Source organism: Phascolarctos cinereus, unplaced genomic scaffold (assembly GCF_003287225.1).
Source record: "Phascolarctos cinereus isolate Bilbo 61053 unplaced genomic scaffold, phaCin_HiC Scaffold_2;HRSCAF=192, whole genome shotgun sequence".
NCBI lineage: Eukaryota > Metazoa > Chordata > Mammalia > Diprotodontia > Phascolarctidae > Phascolarctos > Phascolarctos cinereus.
Window position 1 is genome coordinate 273,560,446 of NW_027555625.1, and position 24,356 is coordinate 273,584,801.

Consider the following 24,356-nt stretch of genomic DNA (forward strand, 5'->3'; position numbering starts at 1 on the left):
GAATATTACTGTTCCATAAGAAATTGTGAGCAGGCAGACTTCAGAAAAACCTGGAAAGACTCGAGTGAACTGATGCTGAGCAGTGAGCAGAACCAGGAGAACAGTGTACACAGTAACAGCAACATTGTGTGATGACTAACTTTGATAGACTCAGCTCTTCTCAGCAATGCAATTATCTAAGACAATTCCAAAAGATTCATGATGGAAAATGCTATCTACATCCAGAGAAAGAACTACGGAGTCTGAATGCTGATTAAAGCTATTATTTTCTCTTTCTTTTGTTGTTTTTTCTTTCTCATAGTTTTTCCCTTTTGTTATGATTCTTCTTTCACAACATGACTAATGTAGAAATATGTTTAATATTATCATACACATATAGCCTGTATCAGATTGCATGCCATCATGGGTATGGGTGAGGGGAGGGAAAATTCAGAACTCAAAATCTTATAAAAGTGAATGCTGAAACTAAAAACAAATAATGAAAATAAAATATTCTCGGGGGAAAAAAGGTTACCAAGAGAAAGTGAGGATTGAAAAGACGGCTCAGGACAAACACGTACAGTTAAAGAGTAGGATAAGAATAAGGGTCTAGCAAAAGACACTGAGGAATAGTCTGACAGAATGAAAACCAAGAGAAGAGAAAGCATTCAGTGGTCAACAGCATCTAGTACTCCAGAGAGGTAAAGAAGTATGAAGACTGAGATTAAGGCTATCTGATCTTGGATTACTGCTACTGCCCATGCCTCACCTAATCTGTAGACAAGGCAACTAATGTTTATAGAACTAAAATAAAGGTTTTTTTAAAAAGGGAATTTACCTAATTGACAATTAATTAATTAATTATATTTACCTAATTAATAATAAAGTAGCAAGGTGGTACAATGGATAAGAGAGCCAGGGCTAGAATCAGGAAAACCTGAGTTTAAATATGGCCTCAGACACTAAGCAATTAACAACTTCTGTCTCAGTTTCCTCATCTGCAAATAAAGATAATTATAGCATCTGCCTCCCAGGACTGTTGTGAGGATCAAATGAGATAATAATTGCAAGGTGCTTAGCACAGTGCCTGGCACATAGTAAGTGCTATACAAATGTTTGCTATTATTGTTTTTATTGTTACCCACAACAATAACAATAGCTTTTCTATGGTGCTTTAAAGTTTGAAAAGCTTTTTGCATATATAAAGGTCTCATGAGTCCCTTACAATAACTCAACAAATTAAGCCTTTTATCCCCATTTTACAGAGAAATGGGCTCATAGTAGTAACTTGTCCAGCTATTTTCTAGTTAATTATTTGTGGCTGGATCTCCCTTGACTTCTATCTCATCTCCATTCAGAGCCTACTCTGCCAGCCTGGAATGAAGTCCCTCCCCACGCCTGCCTCCTAGAAACCTTGATTTCCTTCAAGAGCACTACCTCCTACCTGGGCCTTTCCCAATTCCCAATGCTCTCTCTGTTCCTCAAAAATATTTTCAGTTTACTTTTTTATGAAAATAGGGTATCAATACAAAGTAGGTGCCTTGAAGCAGAGTTTTTAGGTTTTGCCTTTGTATCTTCAGTGCCTTGTATATAGCATGCTGACTCCTAAAACAGGCTTATTGACTTAAAAACATCACATATAATAAACATATTTAGCATCCCTCTAATAACAACTTAAGGAAGCACACTTGAAGTAATGAGCTGTAAGCACAAAACCTGAAATATCACACATGAGATGATCTTTTCAGGAACCATGTTTTGAAAGTCTTTGGCCTTAGCTATTCAACTACTGTGAACATATAGTTAAACAGATCCTAGTTTTTCTTTTTTCCCATCTAAATGTTATAGACTGTAGACACAACTCATTCTGGTGAGCTCTAACTCTGAATTAAAGGTTAACATTACTCTTTAGGAGAAGACCTAAACTTTTTGTGGTAGCAAACAACTGGAAACAAAGTAGATGTCCATCAACTGGGGAATGGCTAAACAAATCATGGAGTATGAATGTAATGGAATATTATACAAGGTGGATGGGGCCTGGAGTCAGTAAGACTGGAGTTCAATCTAGCCTTAGATATTAGCTGTGTGACCCTGGGTGAGTCACTTAATCTCTGTTTGACTTAACCCACTGGAGAAAGAAATGACAAACCACTCCTGTATCTTTGCCAAGAAAACCCCATGAACAGAGTTAGAGTCGCGATGGTCCAAGGAGTCACAAAGAATCAGACATAACTGAACAACAACAAAAGCAAGAAACGAACATGATGAATGCCAACAAGAATGGAAAGGCTTGTATGAACGATACAAAACAAAGCAAGCAAACTCAGGAAAACAATATATATAATACCTATAACAATGCAAATGGAAACTTCTGTTTGTTTTCATCTGGTCAGAAAATGTTGGATGTTTGTCTAACATGGTGGACACTAGGGCAGCAAAGGGGCTCGAGGAAGCTGAGCAGCAGGCACGATGTTTGGTCGCCAGAGTGGTAAGAAGAAGCCTTTGAAGCAGCCCAAGAAGCAAACCAAGGAAATGGATGAGGAAGATATAGCTTTCAAACAAAAACAAAAAGAAGAACAGAAAAAACTGGAAGAGTTAAAAGCAAAAGCTGCTGGGAAGGGACCACTTGCCAGTGGTGGGATTAAGAAATCTGGCAAAAAATAGACGTTCCTGTGTAGATAAGATAGTGATTCCTGTTGGGTTTCTTTCTTGCTTTGTGACATCTGCATTTCCTACTTCAACATCTGTAGTAGCCTGTAGCCAAGATTAAGTGTCATCTTTATGAGACTATTGTACATTGTAATAAACTTTTTTTAAAAAATAAAAAAACCAAACATATTGGACACTAATTAGGATAAAAAAGCAAAGTATTTTGCGAAAGGTGCATTTAAATCTCAGAGAGATAAAGCAACCCAATACTTTGGGCATGGCATGAGGGTGGTGGAGGTGGGAAGGAAACATATGTAATCATCTTTGGACAGTTAACTTCTATGTGCTAAGACTATCTCTTCCTTTAATATTTACAATGAAAAACTCAGTTTATATGTTGACAAAAGTAGTAAATGAAAACAAATTATTGTCATAGCCCAAAGAACACCTTTAAGGTAGGCTTATTTTTAAACCCAGATAAGAAAGAACCTACAATGATTGGCATCTATACTCTCTTCCCTTTATCATGAAATAAATGTTTTCTTGGGCTGACTAAAGGTAATCAACTCCTCTGCAATATTTGCCAAACACCCACAATAAGCACACTTGACTACAAAGACAGAATCCTCATCTTCCAGAAGCTAGCACAGAAGCTAGCAATCTAGTTTAGGATACAGACCTTACAACTGGGGAGAACATATTCAAGTCAACACAAAATGAGTGTGAGTTACTATACTAATGTTGAGTAAAATGATTAGAATGGGAAAAAGATTTCTTCACTTTTAGTTATGGCTAAGAAGGACCTCTTTTGGATAATAAAAGGAAGACAAAAGTGGTTAAACTGAAAAGAACTGAAATAAGAACTTTGGGGTCTTATTCTAATAGTGTTTCAAAAAGCTCTAAATACTTACTAGAACTTACTAGCTCAGAGAGAGAGAGAAATGTGGAATGGTTGATTTCTATAGACAGTAGAGAGAACTGAACTCATGATTTGATTACAAGTCATCCTACAAACCTGGTCATTGGGTAAAATTTACTTTCCCTACCTATTGTCGTTATCTGTCCCTCCCCTCTCGTCCTGTCTCTCCCCAACCCCCCCCATATGAGCATAAGGGCTGAATTTATAGCTTCTTCCAAAACCTTTACTTTGGCACAATTTGAAAAGGAAAAATTCCTATTTAAGGAGAAAATAAAGAGAATGAAGTAATATACTGTTTTCAGAGAAGCACAATGGAAATCTGGTAAGGAACATGAAAGGTTACTGGGTTTATCAGAGATCATGGATCCAATTTTCATTAGCTCTCTTTTGTTGTATTAACACTGGAAATCTTCTTGGAACTTTTCAAGTGCAAAGAGATTCTTATTACTGATAAAAACCAAAAGATAACAGAAGCAGCTAAAAACTATGACTATTTCAAGGTTTCTGGAACTTCCCCTACAGACTTTAAAGAATGTTAATCATCCAAGTCCATCAAAGTTTAATGCTTTAAAAACAAAAATAAAAGTAGATTATGTCAAATATATCAAATCAAAACATTCTATTGCCTTACTGTTAGCAGTTATCTTCCATATAACAGTAATCAGAAACCCTTTCTTCAAGTGAAACATATGCTATTAATTGTCAGACTATAGTACCTGCACTTTTCTCAGATATTTAAAATATATTTTATTGTCTATTTCTGCCCCCAACCCCCTATTTAAAAAAAATCTTTAAAAATTCTATTAATTTGTTTCCAATTAATTTTAGAAAATATCTTTTAAAAAATCCCTACATTAATCATTGCTATGCTAGCCAGGTTGACATATGCCAAATGTAATATATTTTTAATGTTGTGGTATGGTTTCTTGCTGTGCAGATATGCAGAAACCTAACAGCTCCTCTTCAGCAGGTGGCAGCAGACACGGCAAGAATCAATGTGTTGTTCCGCCATTTGACGGCTTGGCAAATCTATCATCACTGCAGGCAGCTTTGGAGCCACAGGTTATAGGCCTTTTTTTATGTTACAGTATAGTGCTGATCTAGAACAGGAAATACCACCATTCTACTACAGTGAGTGTATTACACTCTATTTTAGATGCAGTTCTCACAATTCAGATAAACAAAAGAATAAATAAATGGTCCAGACAAAAGTGACTAAGATGGTGAGAGGGCTGAAAACAGTGTCCCACAAGGATTGTACAGAACAAAGATTTTTAACCTGGGATCTATGAACTTGGAAAAACAATTATAACTATATTTCAGTATAATTGGCTTCCTTTGTAATCTTCTGTATCATATCCTATGTATTTAGAAAACTCATTTTAGGAAGGGGTTGATGGGCTGCACTGGATTGCCAAAGGGGTACATGACACAAAAAAGGTCATAACTCCTGCAAAAGTATTAGGGATGAAGAGTAAAGATGGGGATGAGTAATGGGATGGGGGAATATGAAAAGTGTCTTCAAGTATTTGTCATGTGGAAGAAGGATTAAACTTACTGAGGATGGCCATAAAAGTCCATCTGTGCCTTGCAGTGTCCTGGCACATCAGAGGGACCTAACCAATATCTGCTGAATTGAATTCAATATATGGAAACTATATTTAGGTTTGATTGAAGGGAGGAAAACCCTTTTTAACACTGAGAGCTGTCCCAAAACGGCCCAGACTACCTCTGGAGTTCAGGCCTCAGAGAGGGCCCATCTCATGTTCCCTTCAGCTTTTGGATTCTTGTGATTACACCCAACTCACCTGAAGGAACCAACTGGGTAGATGGTTTTCCTGGCTTATACAACTTGATTGTTAGGATAATCTCAGATTCACTGGATACCTTTAAAAATGCAGCCTCTTCACTAGGGGTCTAGATGGCTGCACATACAAGGAAATAACAACCATCCTAGTGCTTTCATCCAAGACCTACAGTGGTCCTTGCTAAGAGCTTTTTGGCTTATTTAATATCTTTAAGAGAGCTTCAACATCACCTTTTTATCACCATGACCTAGCTTTACTTCTTGTATAGAAGGCACAATACCTCCAGCGGGGTGCTAATATAGTTTTACTAACTATTTCTGCTGGTTTTTTCTCCCTATAGCTTCCATGACTTTTAGTACTGAATAGAAATAAGAGGTGAGAATCACCTTGGTACAGATGGCAAAGCTGTGTGTCTGCTAAGAGGTACCTGGGAAAGCTTATTGTCAAAGGAGGGGAACGTGTCATCAACGTAAAGTAACCCCACAGGGCATCTTGTATCTCTCTCTTTGATAACTTATAAGAAAACGATCATTTGATTTCCACTTACCCCTACAGCAAGGACTCAAACTGCAGTTGACTGCCTTAGTTAATTAGAACACTTTGATAACAAGGCCAAGGGAATGGGTTCAATCCTTACAAGGACCATTTAGTTCTGCTCTGTTCCAATTCAACAGACTGCACACCTAATGTGGGTCAACTTTTGGCAAACTTATAAAATACAGTACAGATGAAGCCTATCTTCAAGAACCCCTTAAACCCAAATGCTGGAATGGTCTCATTGCTTCCTTCTCTGCTGCCTCACCACCCATCCAAGCAATTTATATTTAGATTAGGAACTTAATGTGTTAGCTTTCACGAGTGTCTATATTTTAAAATTATACTAGGGAGTGACTGAGTAAAACAAATGAACAACTAGATCACAGAATTTCAGTTGTCAACAGGGAATACATTTTTTTTAGTGAAGCCATCTTGTAATTCCTCACAATTTTATTCAAGTAAGGCTCTTCCTGTTCTAAACCTAGTGAGATACAGTTACAAATTCATGCTACTGGTCTCAGGATCAGAATCAGATGAGAATGTAAATGGATGGGTCATGAAAATCTCTCACCCACTACCAATCTCCTAGCTTACTAATGGCAGGTCAGTGGCATCGTCTTTGAATATGAAGAACATATTACTCCAGTACATACTGCTGTGTTCAAGAAATCTGCTATCTATCTTCCTTTGTCACACCAATGAGTAAGGAAAGTAGGAGAATGAGGAAGCTTAGGAAGAGGGGGCAACTTGCCAACTGGTTCAAGACTGCTGATGTGGCCCTAAAAGAAAAACTTAGGAGAGCAACTCAGGGCATTTTAGTCCGTCTATTTCTAGGTCTATGTTAATGAGGTCTTTAGGAAAGAGAAGGGAAAGGAAAAAAGCAAGTATGTTTTACTAGGATCAGTTTTCAGAGACAACAGAAAGAGAAGACTATGGAGGGAAAAGAAAAAAGTTCCAACCTGGCTTTGGAAATATAATGCAGTGGTGAATTGTTTTGTGGTCCAATTCAGAAGGGTCCAAAAAGGATTCCTCAATAAACAAGAATGAATTGGCCTGACTCTACTAACATGATTAATACTAAATATATTAACAAGATAACTATGCAATGGTAGGCAAGCAGAACAATTAAACTACTATAAATTTGAGGGACTTTAAAGGGAAATATTTCTTAGTTTTAAGATGGATTAGTCCACCTCTATACCATATTAGCATTAAAATCATCTGCACTGCAGTTTAAAATGGCACTATGTCAAAAATAAGCACCTCCTCCATAACTCTTTCCCTAAAAACCAGAGAGATTTTACATTAAAAAAAATTATGTCTGATCAACTGTACCTCTCTTTTATTGGAAGGGAGGAACAGAAGGGAAGGAAGGGGAGGTGATGAGGGAGGAAAGAGAGTAAAAAGAAGTATCAAGAAGGTTCCTGTTTGCATCAGGTGTGCCAGGCTGGCTCCTGGAGGGAGTCTAATCAGATCTTGTAGTATTATTTACCAAGCACAAGAAATGGTAAAACCATCTTTATCATCTAAGATAATGTTTAGGAACTACTTCTCATATTTATTCCCTGCTGGTGCACCGTGTCAGTCATTTACACTGCAGTCAAAAAATATAACTCTTCCTGCTATGCAGCAATGCTCATGCTGATAGTATGCAAGCAGAAGATCATTACAGTTGTCATAGAAAAGTGAGCCCCAGCTTGATTTGGGTTTCTTCTAATTCAGTATTAGTTTCATATATGTTCATGTTTGTTTTTCCTGGCAGTTCACTTTCTTAGATAAAAAAAAGGCAACACCTTCCCTTTTATATCTTCATATTATTTTAGATTTAATCCTTCTAAGGGCACTTTTCCCTAACAGAACTGGTTACAATATTCTTCCTCTTTCCTTAGCCCTAATTAAGTTAGAAAACATTTTAACTTTACCCTGTCTGAGCTGAGGAAATACTGCAGAAGGTACAATTTACCACAGGTACAGATCATATAAAACACAGCTTAACCAGAGTGACAATTATAAGCAAAGGGCCAAGGCTGCTTTCCTAGTACAAATTATTAGGAAAGGAGGGGGGGCTCCCTGAAATCTTTTGACACTGCTCTAACCAGCTGTAGAAATGGAAACGATAGATTTTGGGACCTCTTAGATGCCTATTGAACAGTGATAAGGCCTCAGAATTCTCATTTCTGGCCCTCCTCATACCAAGTGGTTAACGCCCTTATTCTTTGCCAGGGCAGATGACTGGCCACTCTAGCTTCTTCCCTGAGCTGGTAATGCACCACAGAGAACACACAATTTGAAAATCTTAATGTACTAAACACAAACAATAGCAGTAACATTGATTATAACATAGGGCCAAGCATGGCTTAATAAAGATAACTGATGGGGAACAGAGTTTGATAAGGAATGACCCATGAAGTTGGGCTGCTCAGATTCTTCAAATCATAAATGAAGTGTTGCCTTTTCTCTCTATTAATAACCAAGAAACTCAAACCAAGGAAATAGAAACTGAACAAAATTCAGATCCAGGTGAAGTGGGAACTGGTCTGCTTTTGTGTGTCAGGAAATTAGGTCTTTCATGGTTATAGATTTCTGTTTAATACTCAGAGGCTGCTTTTTTGATATGTTTTTTTAATAACCCACACCTTGAGACCAAACAGGAATATAAATATTGTTTGGTTTTTAAAAAGTCTATATTATTATATAAGACCAAATCACAGTAAGATAGAGAGAAATCTAGCACCAAAGAACCCTTTGCTTATTAAGGAGTCTTCAATTTAATTTAACAGAGGGAAAGCTTATACTATGCATTGAATAACTATGGAAAGCAACGGACATCGAACAAAAGGAAACCTAAGTCAAAAAGCACAAAGCAGATACTGTGTAAAGTACTAAACTAAAAACTATTCTTATGGTAAACTTGTAGTCTAGCCATATCAACATTAATGCCTTTAGTGAGATACTAGAGATGCCTTGTTTAAAACTTTAAATTATTTTCTGCTCTCAATAATCTCAAAATTTCAATTCTATAGCAGAACAAAAAAGGCACTACAGAGCAAGATCATGATATTAACTTCCTAACTCAATTTTACTGTTGACGCCATTTCATTACGTCTTTACTGCCATCTTGGTAGCACATTTCCTAGTAAGCTAGTTGGTATACTCTATTACCTAAATTACAGCAAAGTAAGGTCTTCCTTGCCAGCTTGATGCTGTGACATTTCGGTAGCACAAAAGTATAACTCATTTGCTCACTGATGGCAAGCACCTTGGCTCCTCACACTAACATGTAGATCAGTAATCTTGGGAGAGTACTGGAACAAGTTTGCTGAAGAGCTTCAAAACACCTAACAAATAACCTGGCAAAAAGCCTCAGTGCTACAAATGGGGAGAGGGGAAAGGACCGAGAGTAAAAGGTAAGGAGAAAGAAGGAAGAAGGGAAGAAAGTACGTGATATTCATTTCTACTTTTCCAAGTATTTCTAAAAGGTAGCATTAAAAAACTTATTACAGAATATTTAAAAAAAAAAAGAAATACAGTAAATAGAATCTTAAAGTTCCACATGAAAATTTCAAAAGTGGTTTCCTATCACTTTAAATTCATATTAACATGCTGCTAAATCGAAGAATACACATTATTAATGTTGATTAACTACATTTAAAATCTAAGATCTTTTATCTACTCCTAATTTGTGAAGTAATTTTAATGCTTAACCTATTATACTTTTACAGGCAAAATAAATTTGCCTTGCAAGAATTACAAGAAACAATGTCTTTATAATTTAGTCTATCTGGAAAATTGTATGTTTTGCTAGTTAAGGTCTAAGGTACTTTCAGGGCCACATTAATACTTGTGTTTCAGACTTCTAAGAAAATCTTTAAGACCTAAACAATATTAGGTCTGCTATAAAAGTAGACGTGCAAAGTCTTTCCACCCTCTGTCTCATTTTTAAATCCTCATTAATCAGACTAAGCAGCATATAACAACTAAAATGAGAAATGGATGATATAAGGAAGGAAAAAATGATAGCTGGTATTTTAAACTAGAGATCAAGTTAAGCCAGAATTCAAAGGCACCTAATGCAGTGGAAGACGAGAACTACTGAAGCAGTACTATGATGTTTTTGACAGTAAATTCTTTATGACATGGCTTACTGTAAAATTTATTCACAGAAATTTCAGTAATTCAGTCCCTTTAAAAGATAAACACAAATCAAAAATGAAAATCCATTTGTTCTCTCCAATGAGTTGATTCATAAAAGAACAAAGGAACAGTAAGCGTCAAATCCAATTATTTTAAAAAATAACAAGATTTATAAGCACATGACCACAAATAAGAGTTTTAAACAAGTAGCCTTGAAGTCCTACACTATTAATTAAACACGAGGCACTGATAATCACCCCCAGAAGTGAGAGGAAAAAATCCAGATCTGTTGCTCTCTATCTCAACATATTTCTCAAAATAATTTTCATGTATATTTTAGCAACTGATTGTACATCTCTAATATGGCAGCTTTTTCTAAGGAAATACAGAAATCCCTTCCAGAAACAGAAAACATACAAGTGGTGGTAGAAAGACTGGACACCTTTAAAGACTAATATTTTTTCCTACTACAGCTAAATTAGCTAAATCCATCCATTTCATTACTAAAATTATTAACGAATAATTGATTAAAATTTAAAAGTATGGAAATTACTTAAATTCATAGTGCAAACATGTAATTCACATCTATTAATATACATGATGCTTTGTAATACAAAAATGAATTTGATAACTCCCATGTCATATCATTAATATTTGTACAATCCATTTAAAAATCTATCCTGTCTATTGAAAAAAATAAAAGATTTTAAACTTATACAGTTTCATCACTATACTAGTATGATAAATACTTACTGTAGACAAAAGGATTCCATTTTCTTTCTGTGAATGTACTCCACCCTACTAAGGAACTCTTTCTAGAGTACAATTCCATTTTCTGACTTTTACAGTAACAAAGCTCTTGTGCCATAGGACTTAATGTAAATGAAATGGCACCACAGCTGCTTTCAGTAACCATCTTACTGTGACAGTGGTACAGCTAATTGTTAAAAATGGTGGCTTAGACATTTTCCATACATTAAATTAGAGAGCTCAGTTGAAGGCTCTGGCATCCACCCACTTCAGACAAAGGAAAATAATTTGCAACTGTACCAACGCATGGATAATTGAGCCATCTCCCACACAGGGTCAGTGTTAGAGGTTTCCTCCATCTTTACACAAATGTAAACCACAGCTCATTGTCTCCTCCAGGAAATCAATTCTTTTCAAAGCTGTACTGGATGAGAGTTTTTTAAAAAGAACCTTAGTGCTGTTCAAATACTGAACTAGAGTATCAAGATAAGCCAAAGGCTCAACAGTTACTGTTTCCTGTTCGGTTCATCCATTTCCCACTTGACATCTCCTCCAGACTTTCTATTGTTATTAGTAGGCAAAGTCACACCTATGAACTGAGAGTTGAATCTCTAAACTAGGTTAGTGATTCTCTAGTCCATACTTTTGAAAGAGTAAAAAGTCCACACCCACAAGTCTCCAAATTATAAATACATTCAAAAATACATTCATCAGGATAAAAAGCTAAACTTCTATTGCCTATTGTAATGTTCATTTCATGTCAGTTTATTTCATGTCAGATATGGATCGTGTTATTTAATGTGATTGAGGACTTTAATATTTATAATATTAATACTAACTGATGCTTACATGACTTTAAAAGTTTTCATTTTACTTACAATAACCATACTCTCTAAATCAAAGATATAAACTATACTTAAAAGAACTCATCTCATTTTCTTTTGATATTTAACTAAATGAAAAGTAATCATCTCAGTTTTGTTAAATTCAATAATAATTAAGATACAAGCCTCCTGTTATTCATAAATCATTTAAAGGCTGATACTAAGACATTTACTGAGAAATAATGCTTAACCTCTTTAACATTTATATTTTCTCAGAATCACCACAATAAAATCATAATTATAAATAACTGGGTTTCTTGGAGAAGAATCTATATGATGCAGATATTGTACCTTAAAAAAGTATCCGGTTTTGGCTAAGAAAAAAATTTAATTTCATGTTTCACCTCATGCAAGAATTCTGCACACCACCACATATACAATTAAAAGCCTAAAGAAAGTTCATACTGTTCATAATTAAAACTCAAAGATGAAATCAATGGATTTTTAAAAAATAAGTTATAATCTTAAGGCATACACCATATTGCCCCACCCTATAATGATTCAAAAATAAAAGAATATTAGAACTGAAAGAAACAAATTTGAACATTTCTCTAGAGAGCTAAGTGCTTCTACTATTAAATGAGCCAACTGTTACCAGAATTTATCTCATAAATTCAAGCATGACCTTGTCTTTGAGAATGATACAATAACAAAACTGTCAACCTATTTACTGGGGAGAATTTATACGAATTTCTTTACAAAATGAAGAAAATCCTACCTGTAGATAACAAAATTGAGGACTTACAAACCTGTCAATGCTGTTTGTCACTGCAACTCTTCGGTGCCTTCTCTCTGGGCTTATAAAGCTCTATCAGTGCTCAAGTCTGTCGTCCCCCCCCCCTTAATTGAAGAAGAAAGAGAATGAGACAGAGAGGGAGAAAACAGAGAAAGAAAAAGAGAAGAGGGAAGGAAAAGGAGAGAAGATAAGAATGGAAAAGAGAGGAGAAAAAGGAAGAAAAGGAGAAGAAAAAGAAAATACCCTGCAAGTCTGGATGTGGCTGAGGCAGTGAAGAGTCTAGTAAGACAATGAGACTGCAGGATCCCCCTTGAAAAGCTGACCACTATTGCTTATGAAGGATTTTGATCATTTTTCAGGCTGCTGTATTCAAATTCTGAGAAGTCAACCATCAGTTTGAAAGCAGTAACTGATGGGAGTAACAGTTTATAGGTTACAGAAGGGTATTTTATTGTTAACGGACTGTACCAAGTTAAGATTTAGGAGGGGGAGAGACAACATGTAGGCAAGGAAAGATATGCTACTTTCCACCACCCCCCCCAGCCACTGCAATTACTCTGATGTGAATTTTTGATGACTTCCGACATCTTGCACGGTTAATAATCGCTTCAGCTGTCATGTTTGGTTAATGTGGAAAATGCATTTGGTGCATTGTGATGCAATGCTATGGCCACAGATTGTAACACCAGTTGTGAAGCTATTCCCTTAACTGAGCAGCAGGAATTTGCACATGCCATGGTGCTAAAATAAATGGTAGTTAAAAGATTTTATACAGCAGCAGCAGCAGCAGCAGACAAATCCTGCCATTTTAGACTTACAGAAAGCATAGATGTAACATATAGAACAATCGCTCATCACAGTATTTGTGTCAATTTCACTGTTCTTAAAAGAAAACACTTAATTTGATATTTTAAATGTTTGGCTTCTTAGTGGTTAAAAGATTTAGATACTGTTTAAATAACTACTCAGATTAATTATAGCTTTGAACAGAGGTTATTTGCATTTCAGGAATATACAGCCAATGAAACTGTCAGTGACACATGAAAATGCAGACTCTTTATTAACATATGCTCAGCTCAACTGCCACTTCCCTGTATGACATTTAGGCAAAAATATATGATATGTAAGTCATGAATATTCCTATTCTCTCTCAATGATTAAAAATTTGTTCCTTAGAAATGGACTTTTAAAAAAGGGTTACATATACATCTGAAAACTAAAGATTACATTAAAATACCAACTTGTGTTTTTCATTATCACCAATAGAAATTCAATGCAGCAAACAATCGTGCAATTACAGGAAGGGATGTAAAACAGCAGAGATGAAACCATGCTAAGAGCCAGTCACCCCATGATTAAAGTCAGGCCAGTATATTCCAGCAGTCAGGTGATGATGCCATCATTACAGTGCAGAAAGCTAAAGAAAAATCGAGAAATGGACCACCTCATCTTCAAAAAGAAAAATCACAAACTCTAAGAGAATAAACAATAAGCTTTCACATACGTAAAACAAACATTATTACTGAAGAACACTGTAAAGATGGCTATTTTAATGACCAATTCCATAATCTAGTCCCACTGAAATATTAAGCTACATGTTTAACATAGAGAAATGCTATATTTAAAATAGGCATTTTTCTTTCTGTCTTTATCAACTTCAGATTTAACAAGGCAAAACTGATTTATGGATTCTGATTCTTTTAAGTAAGGAAAAAATCCTTTAAAGCAACTCCATTAACTCACATTTTATGGACCAGAATGTTTGCCAATTTAGTGCCTACTATTTCAGGTGTTTGTCTTTCATTTAAAAAGAAACAACTAAACTCTAACGAATGAACAGAGCTGCACACCAATGTGTCTAAATGCTAAGTATTTGATAGCAACATAAAATCAATTCATTATTTCTATTGATTTATTCATTGTGATAGCACTAAATGTTTAATATTGAGGCATATGTTAACAAGCACTGTAAAACTAAACGGCTTCTAGTTTTGTTTTGGTTTTTTTTTTCACTTCAATTTGCTGTTTAAAATTAACCTTACCAACAGTTCTACCTGGTGCTGTAGCAGATGTCAACTTATTTGTAAAAGCATTCAACAAGAATGAGAGAGAGAGAAAGAGAGACAGACAGAGACAGAGAGAGAGAGCATGCACATGTGTGCACCTATGTGTGTAATCATGCTTTGACATCAACCAACTTTAGCTTATGCTCCAATTACTAAGACAAAAAAGATCATTCTCCTAGGGGACTTTTCTCTGTACCAATGCAAGAAGCAAACTTTCTTTGTTTTTGACCAAAAAACAAAGTACGGAAACATAGCAGACAGGTAGCAATAGGAGTCTAAGTATGAAAAGGGGTTTGGATCGTGACAAAAACAGGCCCTATCACTAAAGTGTAGTTAAAGTCAAACACTATTTCACTGATGGTTACAAGATATCCCTGAAAAAGTCCACAACTGAAAAGGAAGGAATAAGATATATAATTATTCAAATGCACACATAGCCTTGTTCAGACAGTTTTTTCCCTTATTATTATTAAAGAGGGAATATTTTCTATGCCATGAAAATACACTAGGACAACTCTGATTTTCCTCCCATCTCAAAGACTCCCAAGGAAATAAAATCAACAATCTGTTTGGAATATACAACATCAGAGCTGAAAAAGGCCTTAACGATCATTTAGTTCAACACCCTCCTTTCACAAGAGAAAACTATACCCAGAAGTTAACTCACTTATCCAAGGTCACACAAATACTTAAATATGTATACATTTATAAACACCACTCAAGCAACCCACTTACAGTGAGGGCCCTATTTCCACTGGAGACAAATTTATGTTGTAATTAATTTAGGTAAGGAGGCTCATGCTTATTTTTTTGTTCAAAGAGACCCATTGTTTAACCTTATACCATGTTTTTAATACAGATATAACCACTAAAGCACACCAAGTGGGGAAAAAAAATAAAATGAGAGATGGGGCCCATCCCAAAATTTAGAACACTGGGGAGAAATTTTCAGGGTAAGAAAGCTTACCAATTTTTATCAAATGATATAATTGTAAAGTGCTTAGCATAGTACCTGGCACATAGTAAGCACTACATAAATGTTAGCTATTATTACTGTTATTTTATTTTCCCCATTTGCCTTTAATTAATACTAGGACTACAGTAGAGGCAAAGAAGTAAAAGGAATAGGGAAACTAATGAAATGATGATGTTCAATTGAAATAATAAGCAGGCTTACAATCCTGAAGCTTATAGCTCGCATACATACTGAGCTTCACCATGAATCAAAGCTTTCAGGCAGTCTCCTAAGTCATGCCCTGCATTAGACCAGCCTTACAGCATTGTTGTGAGGATCAAATGAGATAACAGATGTTAAAGTTATAAGCACTACAACAGTATAAAGTACATTACTATAACTCACTCTTCCCTCAACTTACACTGTCTTGATTCTTGCACTATTGTTTTCTTGGCTGACTACTCCTTTCCATGTTCCCTTCCTCCCTTCTCTTTCCTATTACAGGCAGACAAAGTCCTTGGCTCACTGCTCTTTTCTTGTCACTTTTCTCCTTCAGGGAACTTACCTACTACCTTTGCTTCAACTAATCATCATCTCTACACTGACAGTCCTGTTCTTACATTTAAGACATTACTGCATTAAGTACCTCCAACTGCTTACTGGCCATTTATTCTTAGATGTTGCTGTGTTATCTCAAACCCAACATATTCAAACAGAAAGCATTATCCCACTCCCCAAACAGCTATCCAACCCAACTTCACAGCTGCCATCAATGACACTACTATTTTCCCCAGCGATGCATACTCAAAACAGTTACCTTTCACTCATCCCTATCTTTCATCATCTATCTCTAGTCACTCATCAAGTCCTAGAGATTTTTTCTTTTTTTCTAGAGTTTTTTCTTCAAAATATCTTGCAATTAATCCATTCTCCCATTCCCACTGCCATTGTCCTACCTAATCCAAGTCCTCATCAATTTACACTTTGATTACCACAAAAGCCAACAGCTAAGCTTCTTGATGCCAGTCTCTCTGCCTTCTAATATATCCCACACACTGCTGACAGAGTAATAGTCTTTAAATACTGCTTTTTATCATGTCATTCTCCTGGTCAAAAACCTCTATTTCCTACTCAACCAAATTGAAACTAAACAAAGTTTGGATGAAATATGATTGATACCTATCCTCCTGAAGCATAAGTCTAGAAAGGGAAAGACATAAACCTAGGTAATTAGAAATTAGAAAAACAGAAGTGCTATGCGAGATCAAAGGGAGGAGATCTTTACAGACCAAGCACTTGCTGCTCTAGTATGGACTTTTCCATGCTGTTCCCTTTAACAGTAATGTGAATATTCTTCCTTCTTGAATTTTCCCGGTTTGCACGTGCTCTATCTCCCTCCCCACTTCTGTAACTACTTTCCTCTTTCCCATATCTACAGTGTCTAACACAGTGCTAAACACCTAAGAAAAAATAAGTGATTATTGCACTAAAGTCTTTCTCTAATGACTGAGTTCTTCAAGGAGCATAGATTGTGAACTAGAAGAGATCTGAGATCAATTCATCCAACCTCTGTGTTTTGCAGATGAGTAAAACTGGGGCCCAGAGACCTTAAGTAACTTGCCCAAGGTTACACAGGTAGTAAGGAGCAGAACTGACTTTCAAACCCAAGTCCTCTGATTCCAACTCCATCATTCTTTCCCTTGCCAGCCTTTTTGAAGGTGCTAGTGAAACAAAACTGTCAGGTTCTAACAAGTTCTGAGTGATAGATCAGTCTAGCTAAACCTAGAAAGGTGAATAGATGGAATGTTAGCCAAAAGAAGACCATCTGCTCTTTGGGGGAGAGAAGGGGGAAGGGAAAGGGTGGCAACCTAGAGAACACAGAATGACTGATCATCACTCACCAGGCCACAGCCTAAATAGATTTCATATTACCTAACAGGGAGCCAAATCTACTCAAAAGTCGGCAAATGTGCCCCACTACACTTTCTGACATTTCTATTTTCCAGAGAAGATTCCACATCTAGTTATTTGCCAACATACACAGCTACCTAGCACTTCTTTGTGGTTAAGAATGGCTTCCACTCACCAGACCAATGTTTTCTCAAGTACTGAGAGACACAGAATGGCAAAGGAATTTAGCAGAAATGAATTCAGGGCCAACAAGGAAAGGCAGCAAAACAATACCACGGAGTGGAAAGAACCCTGTGCTTAAAGTCCAAAGAAAGCTGGATTTGAAACAGGCACACCAGCAAATTTTGTAACCACAGACAATTCACTTATCCTCTCTAAACCTGAGTTTCCTCCCCTATAGGATAAGGATAAAACCTGTAGTACCTACTTTATAGAGCTGTGGTGAAGATAAATAGAGAACATATATTAAGCAACTTGCAAATTTTAAAACACTATGTTAGGGATGATGATGATGACGATGATGGTGATATATGGACAAATTACCAGAAAATGAGAAAGTAATGTGATAATTTTCCAATGAAGTTATACCTGGAGCACTTTTAAAAAAACTTACGAAGGTGATTCCAGGTTTGAGCAGTTGATAAAATAGAGATGATTTTTGCAGTTCTTTACTTGGCAGTAAAACAAATTATTGTGCAATTTCAGTTGCTTCTTTCAATTCATGTGCCAACTTGTTTATTTGCCCAGGGGTCTGGACACAACCAAGAGAAGATCTTTTCTGCATCTAGATACCAGACTACAGAGAAGCTAAATCATTCCCTCAGCAAAAGAAGGAAGCAGCTTCCTTTGAGAGGCTTATAACAGAATGAGGGCAGAAACAGGGTTTAAGATGAAGAAGGGAATTAATTCAAGGGGATGAAATGAAATTTTAGAAGTACTCTTTTCAAATAAAACGCATTATCAATAAATGATTCCTAATAAAAGCAGCTGTTGAGGGTAGTAAGTTAAAATAGTAGGTAGCACCTGTCCTGTAAATATTTCTGCAGTGTAATCCAATGCTCTTTAAGAAGTTTTCCAAGTTGTATTGAGTCTATGCTCTTTCTCCAGTATACACACACACACACACACACACACACACACACACACACACGCGCGCGCGCGCGCGCGTGCGTGCGAGCCTATGTGCACACAAACAGATAGTGGACCTTAAGCCTCTACAAAGACAAATTTGTTCTCCTTCAAGAATAGAGTGGGAAGAAAGAAGTAATGTACTTTTTTGGCGAACAGCTTTCAAAAGTATTTGGAATGAACTGGCAGTTTCACAGAATCTTGCAACTTTAGAGCCAAAAGTGCCTAAAAGAAAACCTAGTCCAAGCTCTTCATTTAACAGCTTAGAAACTGAGGTGCAACCTGCCTGAGGTTAGTATCAAAGCCAAGTCCAGAACACAGATTCTCCTGATTTCAAGAATAACGTTCTTTTATACCCCTATGTGCCACTCAAACTGACATTGTACAATCTGTTTAGATCAACTGTACAAGCACATACAATCACGCATCTGATAAACTCCAGGTCTGACCTAGGGTATTCTAAAGCTTTTTTTTTTTTTAAGTTATCACACGAGGGAAAATATACCTCTATTTCATACTTGACTCTAATTCCAAAATAAAGAATCTACTGTCAGCACTTAGCGGAATCTTAAGGGTCAGAAGGAACCTTGAAGGTCACCTAGTTTAATTCATATTTGAACAGGAATCTCCTCTACAATATCTCCAAAAAAGAGTTATCCTGCTCTTTGCTTGAAGACCCACACTAATTATAAACCTCATGAGCTAGCTCATTATACTTTTGGACAATTCTAACTAATTATTTGGCAATTTTTCCTTATATCAAAAGCCTAAATCTGCTTCTTTGCAACTTCTACTCATTGCTCCCAGTTTTATCCAGTTTGCTTAATGGAGTTAAGAAAAATGGAACCTAATCCCTCTTCCCCACAAAAGCATTTCTAATCTTTCAAGACAGATATCATATTCTTCTCTAAGTCTTTCCTTCTCCAGGTTAAACATCATCAGTTCTTTTACTAACCCATTCTAGCTTATTCAAATCTTTCCTAAAATAGACTACCCAAACTAGACAAAATGCTCCAGATATGGCTGGTTAGAACACAGTTAAGTGCAGTGGTGCTTTTATCTGCCTTGTGAAGTTCACAACACAAAGCTTCTATTAATAAGCTCAGTCAAATTAGCTTTTAAGCCTGTTCCACATGTGTGACTTTTGTTGAGCTTACAATCCACTAGAGAGCATCATATTTCTCCACCTTCTGCTGTTTGTCCTTCGTTGTGGAAGAGGACCATGACATAAGGGAGGTGATGCCATGATGTGCAAGTGAAATGGATTTAAGTGAGAGAGGGCTGTGCAAAGTCACCAGCCTCATTTTCTCCTATGGAGCCATCTTGATCCAGTGGCCAGATATGGATCAGGACAACTGGATATGGCCCAGGATGCAATGGGGGACCTTGGCCTTTTCAAGCTAAAATCTTTAACAGGTCTCAGTTTGACTGAGGCAGTGTCCTTCAGAGATTAAGACTTAATAAAAAATGAGGCAAACAATTGCCTTAAAAAAAAAAAGATCTGGGAGGGGAAGACCCTCAGAATTTCTGGCCAAAACAGAAACAATTGTTATTTATGTACATTCTGGGCTAATCAGGGCCCAAATGACTGAGGAGGGCTGAGTCTAGGACCAGAGTGATTTGGGGTTAAGGCTGATCTTTAAGAGAAAAAAAGGAAAACAAGAAAAAAAAGTTTCAGAGATTAATATTTGCATTCTCTTTAGTCAGAGCATCCACAGGTAGGGGTGTGATACCCTTCCCGGGGGGAGAGAGAGAGAGAGAGAGAGAGAGAGAGAGAGAGAGAGAGAGAGAGAGAGAGAGAGAGAGAGAGACAGAGACAGAAAGAGAGGTAGAGACAGAGAGACAGATAGCCAGAGACAGAGAAATTCTTCCCAAAGGGAATGTGAATTTTAATCTCTGAAACTTTTTGTTTTGTTTTGGTTTTTTCTCTTAAAGGCCAGTCTTAAGCCCAAATCACTCTGGTCGTAGACCAAGCCCTACTCAGTCACTGTTTGGGCCCTGATTGGCTCAGAATTCATGTAAATAACAATTGTTTCTCTTTTGGCCAGAAACCCTGAGGGTCTTTCCCTCCCAGATCTATTTTTTTTAAAGAGGCCATCCTTGGCCTCATTTTTTATTAAGCCTTAATTACTGAAGGAGGCAGCCTCAGCCAAACTGAGACCTGTTAAAGACCTTAGCTAGAGAAGGCCAAGGTTCTCCTGATCCATATCTGGCCACTGGACCCAGTTGGCTCCAGAGGAGAAAGTGAGGCTAGTGATTTTGCACAGCCTTCTCTCACTTCAATCCAATTCACATGCACATCATGGCATCACCTCCCTGATATCATGGTTCTCTTTCAGAAAGAAGGACAAACAGCAATCTCTGTGAGTAGAGAAGAAGCTGCCCACTAGGGACCAAACTTCCAGTTGAGCAACACAGCTTTCTTCCTTTTCTTTTCTTTCTTTCTCTCTTTCTTCTCTCTCCACATAGGGTATCACACCCTTACCTGCCAGTGCTCTGACCAAAGGGAATGTATTTTCCCACCAACTGCTGTCCAGCTAAGCCTTCCCTATACTAGCCTGCATGAGTGATTTAATGAAAGCCAGTGCAGGACTTTACACATGTCCATATTAAACATAATTTTATTAGGTCAGACTGTCTCTTTGTGTGCCTGAGTTTTTACTTAACCTCAAAGTCTTGCAATGAACATATCAGTCACCCCTCCCTCCTTCTTTCCTTCCATTGCGTCCCCCTGGTCTATTATCAGAAATGAGGTTAGGTGGGTCTGGACCTTGATAAACCCGTGCTGGCTCTTAGGGATCATCACTTCCCTTTCTAAGTACTTACAACTGTCATATTAATCATATATTCTGGACTTTTGTCAGCAATTAACTATATGTAATAAGACAAGAAAAAGGAATGGAAGGAACAAGGACAGGCAAAGAAGAAACAAAATACCATTTTTAATGAATGATATTATGATATACTTAGAGAACGAACTCCAAAGTCAACTAAAAAACTAGGTAAAACAATGAACAACTTTAGAAAAGTTGCAGGATATAAGAAAAACCCACACAAATCATTAGAATTTCTACATATTACCAATAAAACACACCAGGAAGAAATAAAAAGAGAAATTCTATTCAAAAATAACAACAGGCATAAAAAATATTTGGGAGTCTACCTGCCAAGACACATACAGGAACTACATGAACACAATTACAAAACATTTTTCACACAAATAAAGATAGATCTAAACAACTGGAGAAATATTAATTGTTCGTGGGTAGGCTGATAATAATTAAAAAATGACAATATTACCTAAATTAATTTACACCAATCAAACTACTAAAGAACTATTTTATAGAGCTAGAAAAAATAACAACAAATTCTTCTAGCAGACAAAAAGGTCAAGAATATCAAGGAAATCAATGAAAAAAAAAGTTAAGTAAAGATAGCCTAGAAGTACCAAATCTCAAACCATACTACAAATGTGGTAATCATGAAAGCAATCTGGTACTGGATAAGAAATTTAATCATTGATCTTTTGAAGAGATTAAGCACACAATATACAGAAGTAAACCACCATAGCAACCTAGTGTTTGATAAACCCAAATATCTAAGCTACTGAGGCAAGACAAAAATTGCTGGGAAAACTGGAAAACAGTTTGACAGAAACCATATCAATATCTCCCACCACATCCCAAGATAAGCTCAAAATAAGCTCATGATTTAGACATAAAGGGGGGGAAAAATGACCTATAAGATATGTGGATAAGAGAAGAATTTGTGAGTAGAAAAGAACACAAGGTAAAACTGATAGTTTTGATTAATAAAATTAAAAAGTTTTTGCACAAACAAAAACAATGCAGTCAAAATTAGAAGGAAAGTAGGAAACTGGGGGTGAGGGTGGATTTACAACAAGTTTCTCTGATAATTCTCATTTCCCAAATATATATGGAACTACAGCAAATTTATTTTTTAAAAAACTATTATCCAAATGATAAATGGTCAACGGACATGATCAGGTAATTTTCAGAAGAAGAAATCAAAGTTATGATAACCATATGAAAAAAATGGTCCAACTCATTAATTACTAGAAAAATAAAAACAAACTAAATAAAAATAACTAAATAAAAAAAAATTCTGAGGTACCACCTCACATCTACCAAATTGAGTAAGATGACAGAAAAGGAAAAATGACAAATTCCAGAGAGGATATGGAAAAATTGGAACACTGATATACTACGGGTGAAGCTGTGAACTGGTCCAACCACTCTGTAGAACAAGCTGAACTATGTCCAAAGGGCTATAAAACTGTGTATACTCTTTGATCCAGCAACACCACTGCGAAGTCTGTATCCCAAAGAGATCAAAGAAAAAGGAAAAGGACCTATATGTACAAAAATATTTATAACAGTTCTTTTTGTGGTGGAAAAGAATTAGAAATCAAGGGGACTATGATCAGTTAGGTAATAGCTGAACAAGTTGTGGTATGATTGTGATGGAGTACTATTGTGCCATAAGAAATTACAAGGGGGGGTAGTTTCAGAAAAACATGTTAAGACCTATCTGAACTCAAAGCAAAGTTAGAAGACCTGGGAGATCATTGCGCACAGTAACAGCCATGTTGTAATGACGATCAACTATGAAAGACTTGGCCACTCTGATCAATACAACCCAAAAGACTCATGATGAAAAAATTCTATCTACCTCCAGAGATTGAACTGATGAAATTTGAGCGCAAACTGAAGTATAAATTTTTCATTTTATTTTTCTTGCCATTTTTAAAAATATGGTTAATATGAAAATGTTTTGCATGATTTCACATGTACATTTGATATCATATTGCTTGCTTTCCCAGTGGGTGGGAGAAGAGGTGGGAGGGAAGTAGAGAATTTGGAATTCAAAATTTAAAAAAAGAAAAGAATGCTAAAAATAATAAATGAGGGTTTTTTAAAAATTAAAATATAAAAAAAACCACTACTAAGTCTGTATCTCAAAGAGATCAAAGAAAAAGGAAAAGTATCTATATATATACAAAATATTTATAGTAGCTCTTTTGTGGTACAAAGAATTGGAAACCAAGGGGATGCCCATCATTTGGGAAATGGATGAACAAGTTGTGGTATATCATTATGACAGAATACTACTGAGTTGTCAGAAATGATGAAGGGAATGGTTTTAGAAAAACCTGGGTAGTTATACGAACTGATACAAAACAAAGTGAACAGAACTAGAACAACGCTGTACACAGTAATAGCAATACTGTAACAACAATCAAGTGTAAAAGACATAACTACTTAGAGCAATACAGTGAACCACAACAATTCCAAAGGACTCGCGATGAAAATGTTATCCATCTTCAGAGGGAGAACGGATCATTTCTAAATACAGATTGCAGAATACTTTCTTTCACTTTATTTTTCTTGCCCCCCACCCCAACATGGCTAATGTGGAAATATGTATAATATTTCTTGCCTTCTCATTAGGTAGGGAAGGGACTGCAGGGAGTGAATTCTGAACTGAAAATAAAAATTTTAAAGAAAATTTTTTAAAAAGGAGAAGAATTTTGCTAGTAATTACAGTGAAACTCTTGAGTTACAACTTCCAAGAGCAAAACAAACTGTCAAAAATAAGTATCCATGTTAATGGTTTTTTCTAATCCCAATATATGATTATCCCAAGGTTAGCAGAATTTTTCTTGTATATCTCAAGAAGACTATATTCTAGGAAAGGGAGGTTAGCCCGTTGTGCTCTTCTGGTAGTATTAAAGCTTCAGTGTCTAACACTGTCTTTTCAAATGACACATTTTAGTACAACCAAAATGAGATTTTCATCCTGAAATTTTCATCTGAAGCCCTCTAAACACTATTTCTGAAATGGAAGAGAACTCATTTAAAGTTGAGTTTCTAAAACAG

At 36.2% G+C, this 24,356-nt stretch overlaps 2 protein-coding genes across 5 annotated transcripts in view; one reads left to right on the forward strand and one right to left on the reverse strand.

The window, feature by feature from the left end:
• NUP93 (nucleoporin 93) overlaps window positions 1–24,356 on the reverse strand; it is a 136,506-nt gene that overhangs the window by 48,488 nt on the left and 63,662 nt on the right. Inside the window, exon 1 of one of the 4 annotated variants that reach the window (XM_020965601.2) lies at window positions 12,410–12,812. The exons of the other annotated variants lie outside the window; for them this stretch is intronic. The gene's annotated coding sequence lies outside the window, so the exon portion shown is untranslated. Of the gene's footprint in view, window positions 1–12,409; window positions 12,813–24,356 lie in introns of those variants that run through there. 4 annotated transcript variants of the gene reach the window in all.
• Window positions 2,434–2,669, forward strand: LOC110193667 (translation machinery-associated protein 7). Its single transcript, XM_020965602.2, has one exon. The coding sequence runs from the start codon at window positions 2,449–2,451 to the stop codon at window positions 2,641–2,643; it is 195 nt and encodes a 64-aa protein (XP_020821261.1). The 5' UTR covers window positions 2,434–2,448; the 3' UTR covers window positions 2,644–2,669.

Bases quoted from the DNA above. Each gene is read 5' to 3' on its own strand.
- LOC110193667 (XM_020965602.2), top strand. From the start codon at position 2,449: ATGTTTGGTCGCCAGAGTGGTAAGAAGAAGCCTTTGAAGCAGCCCAAG.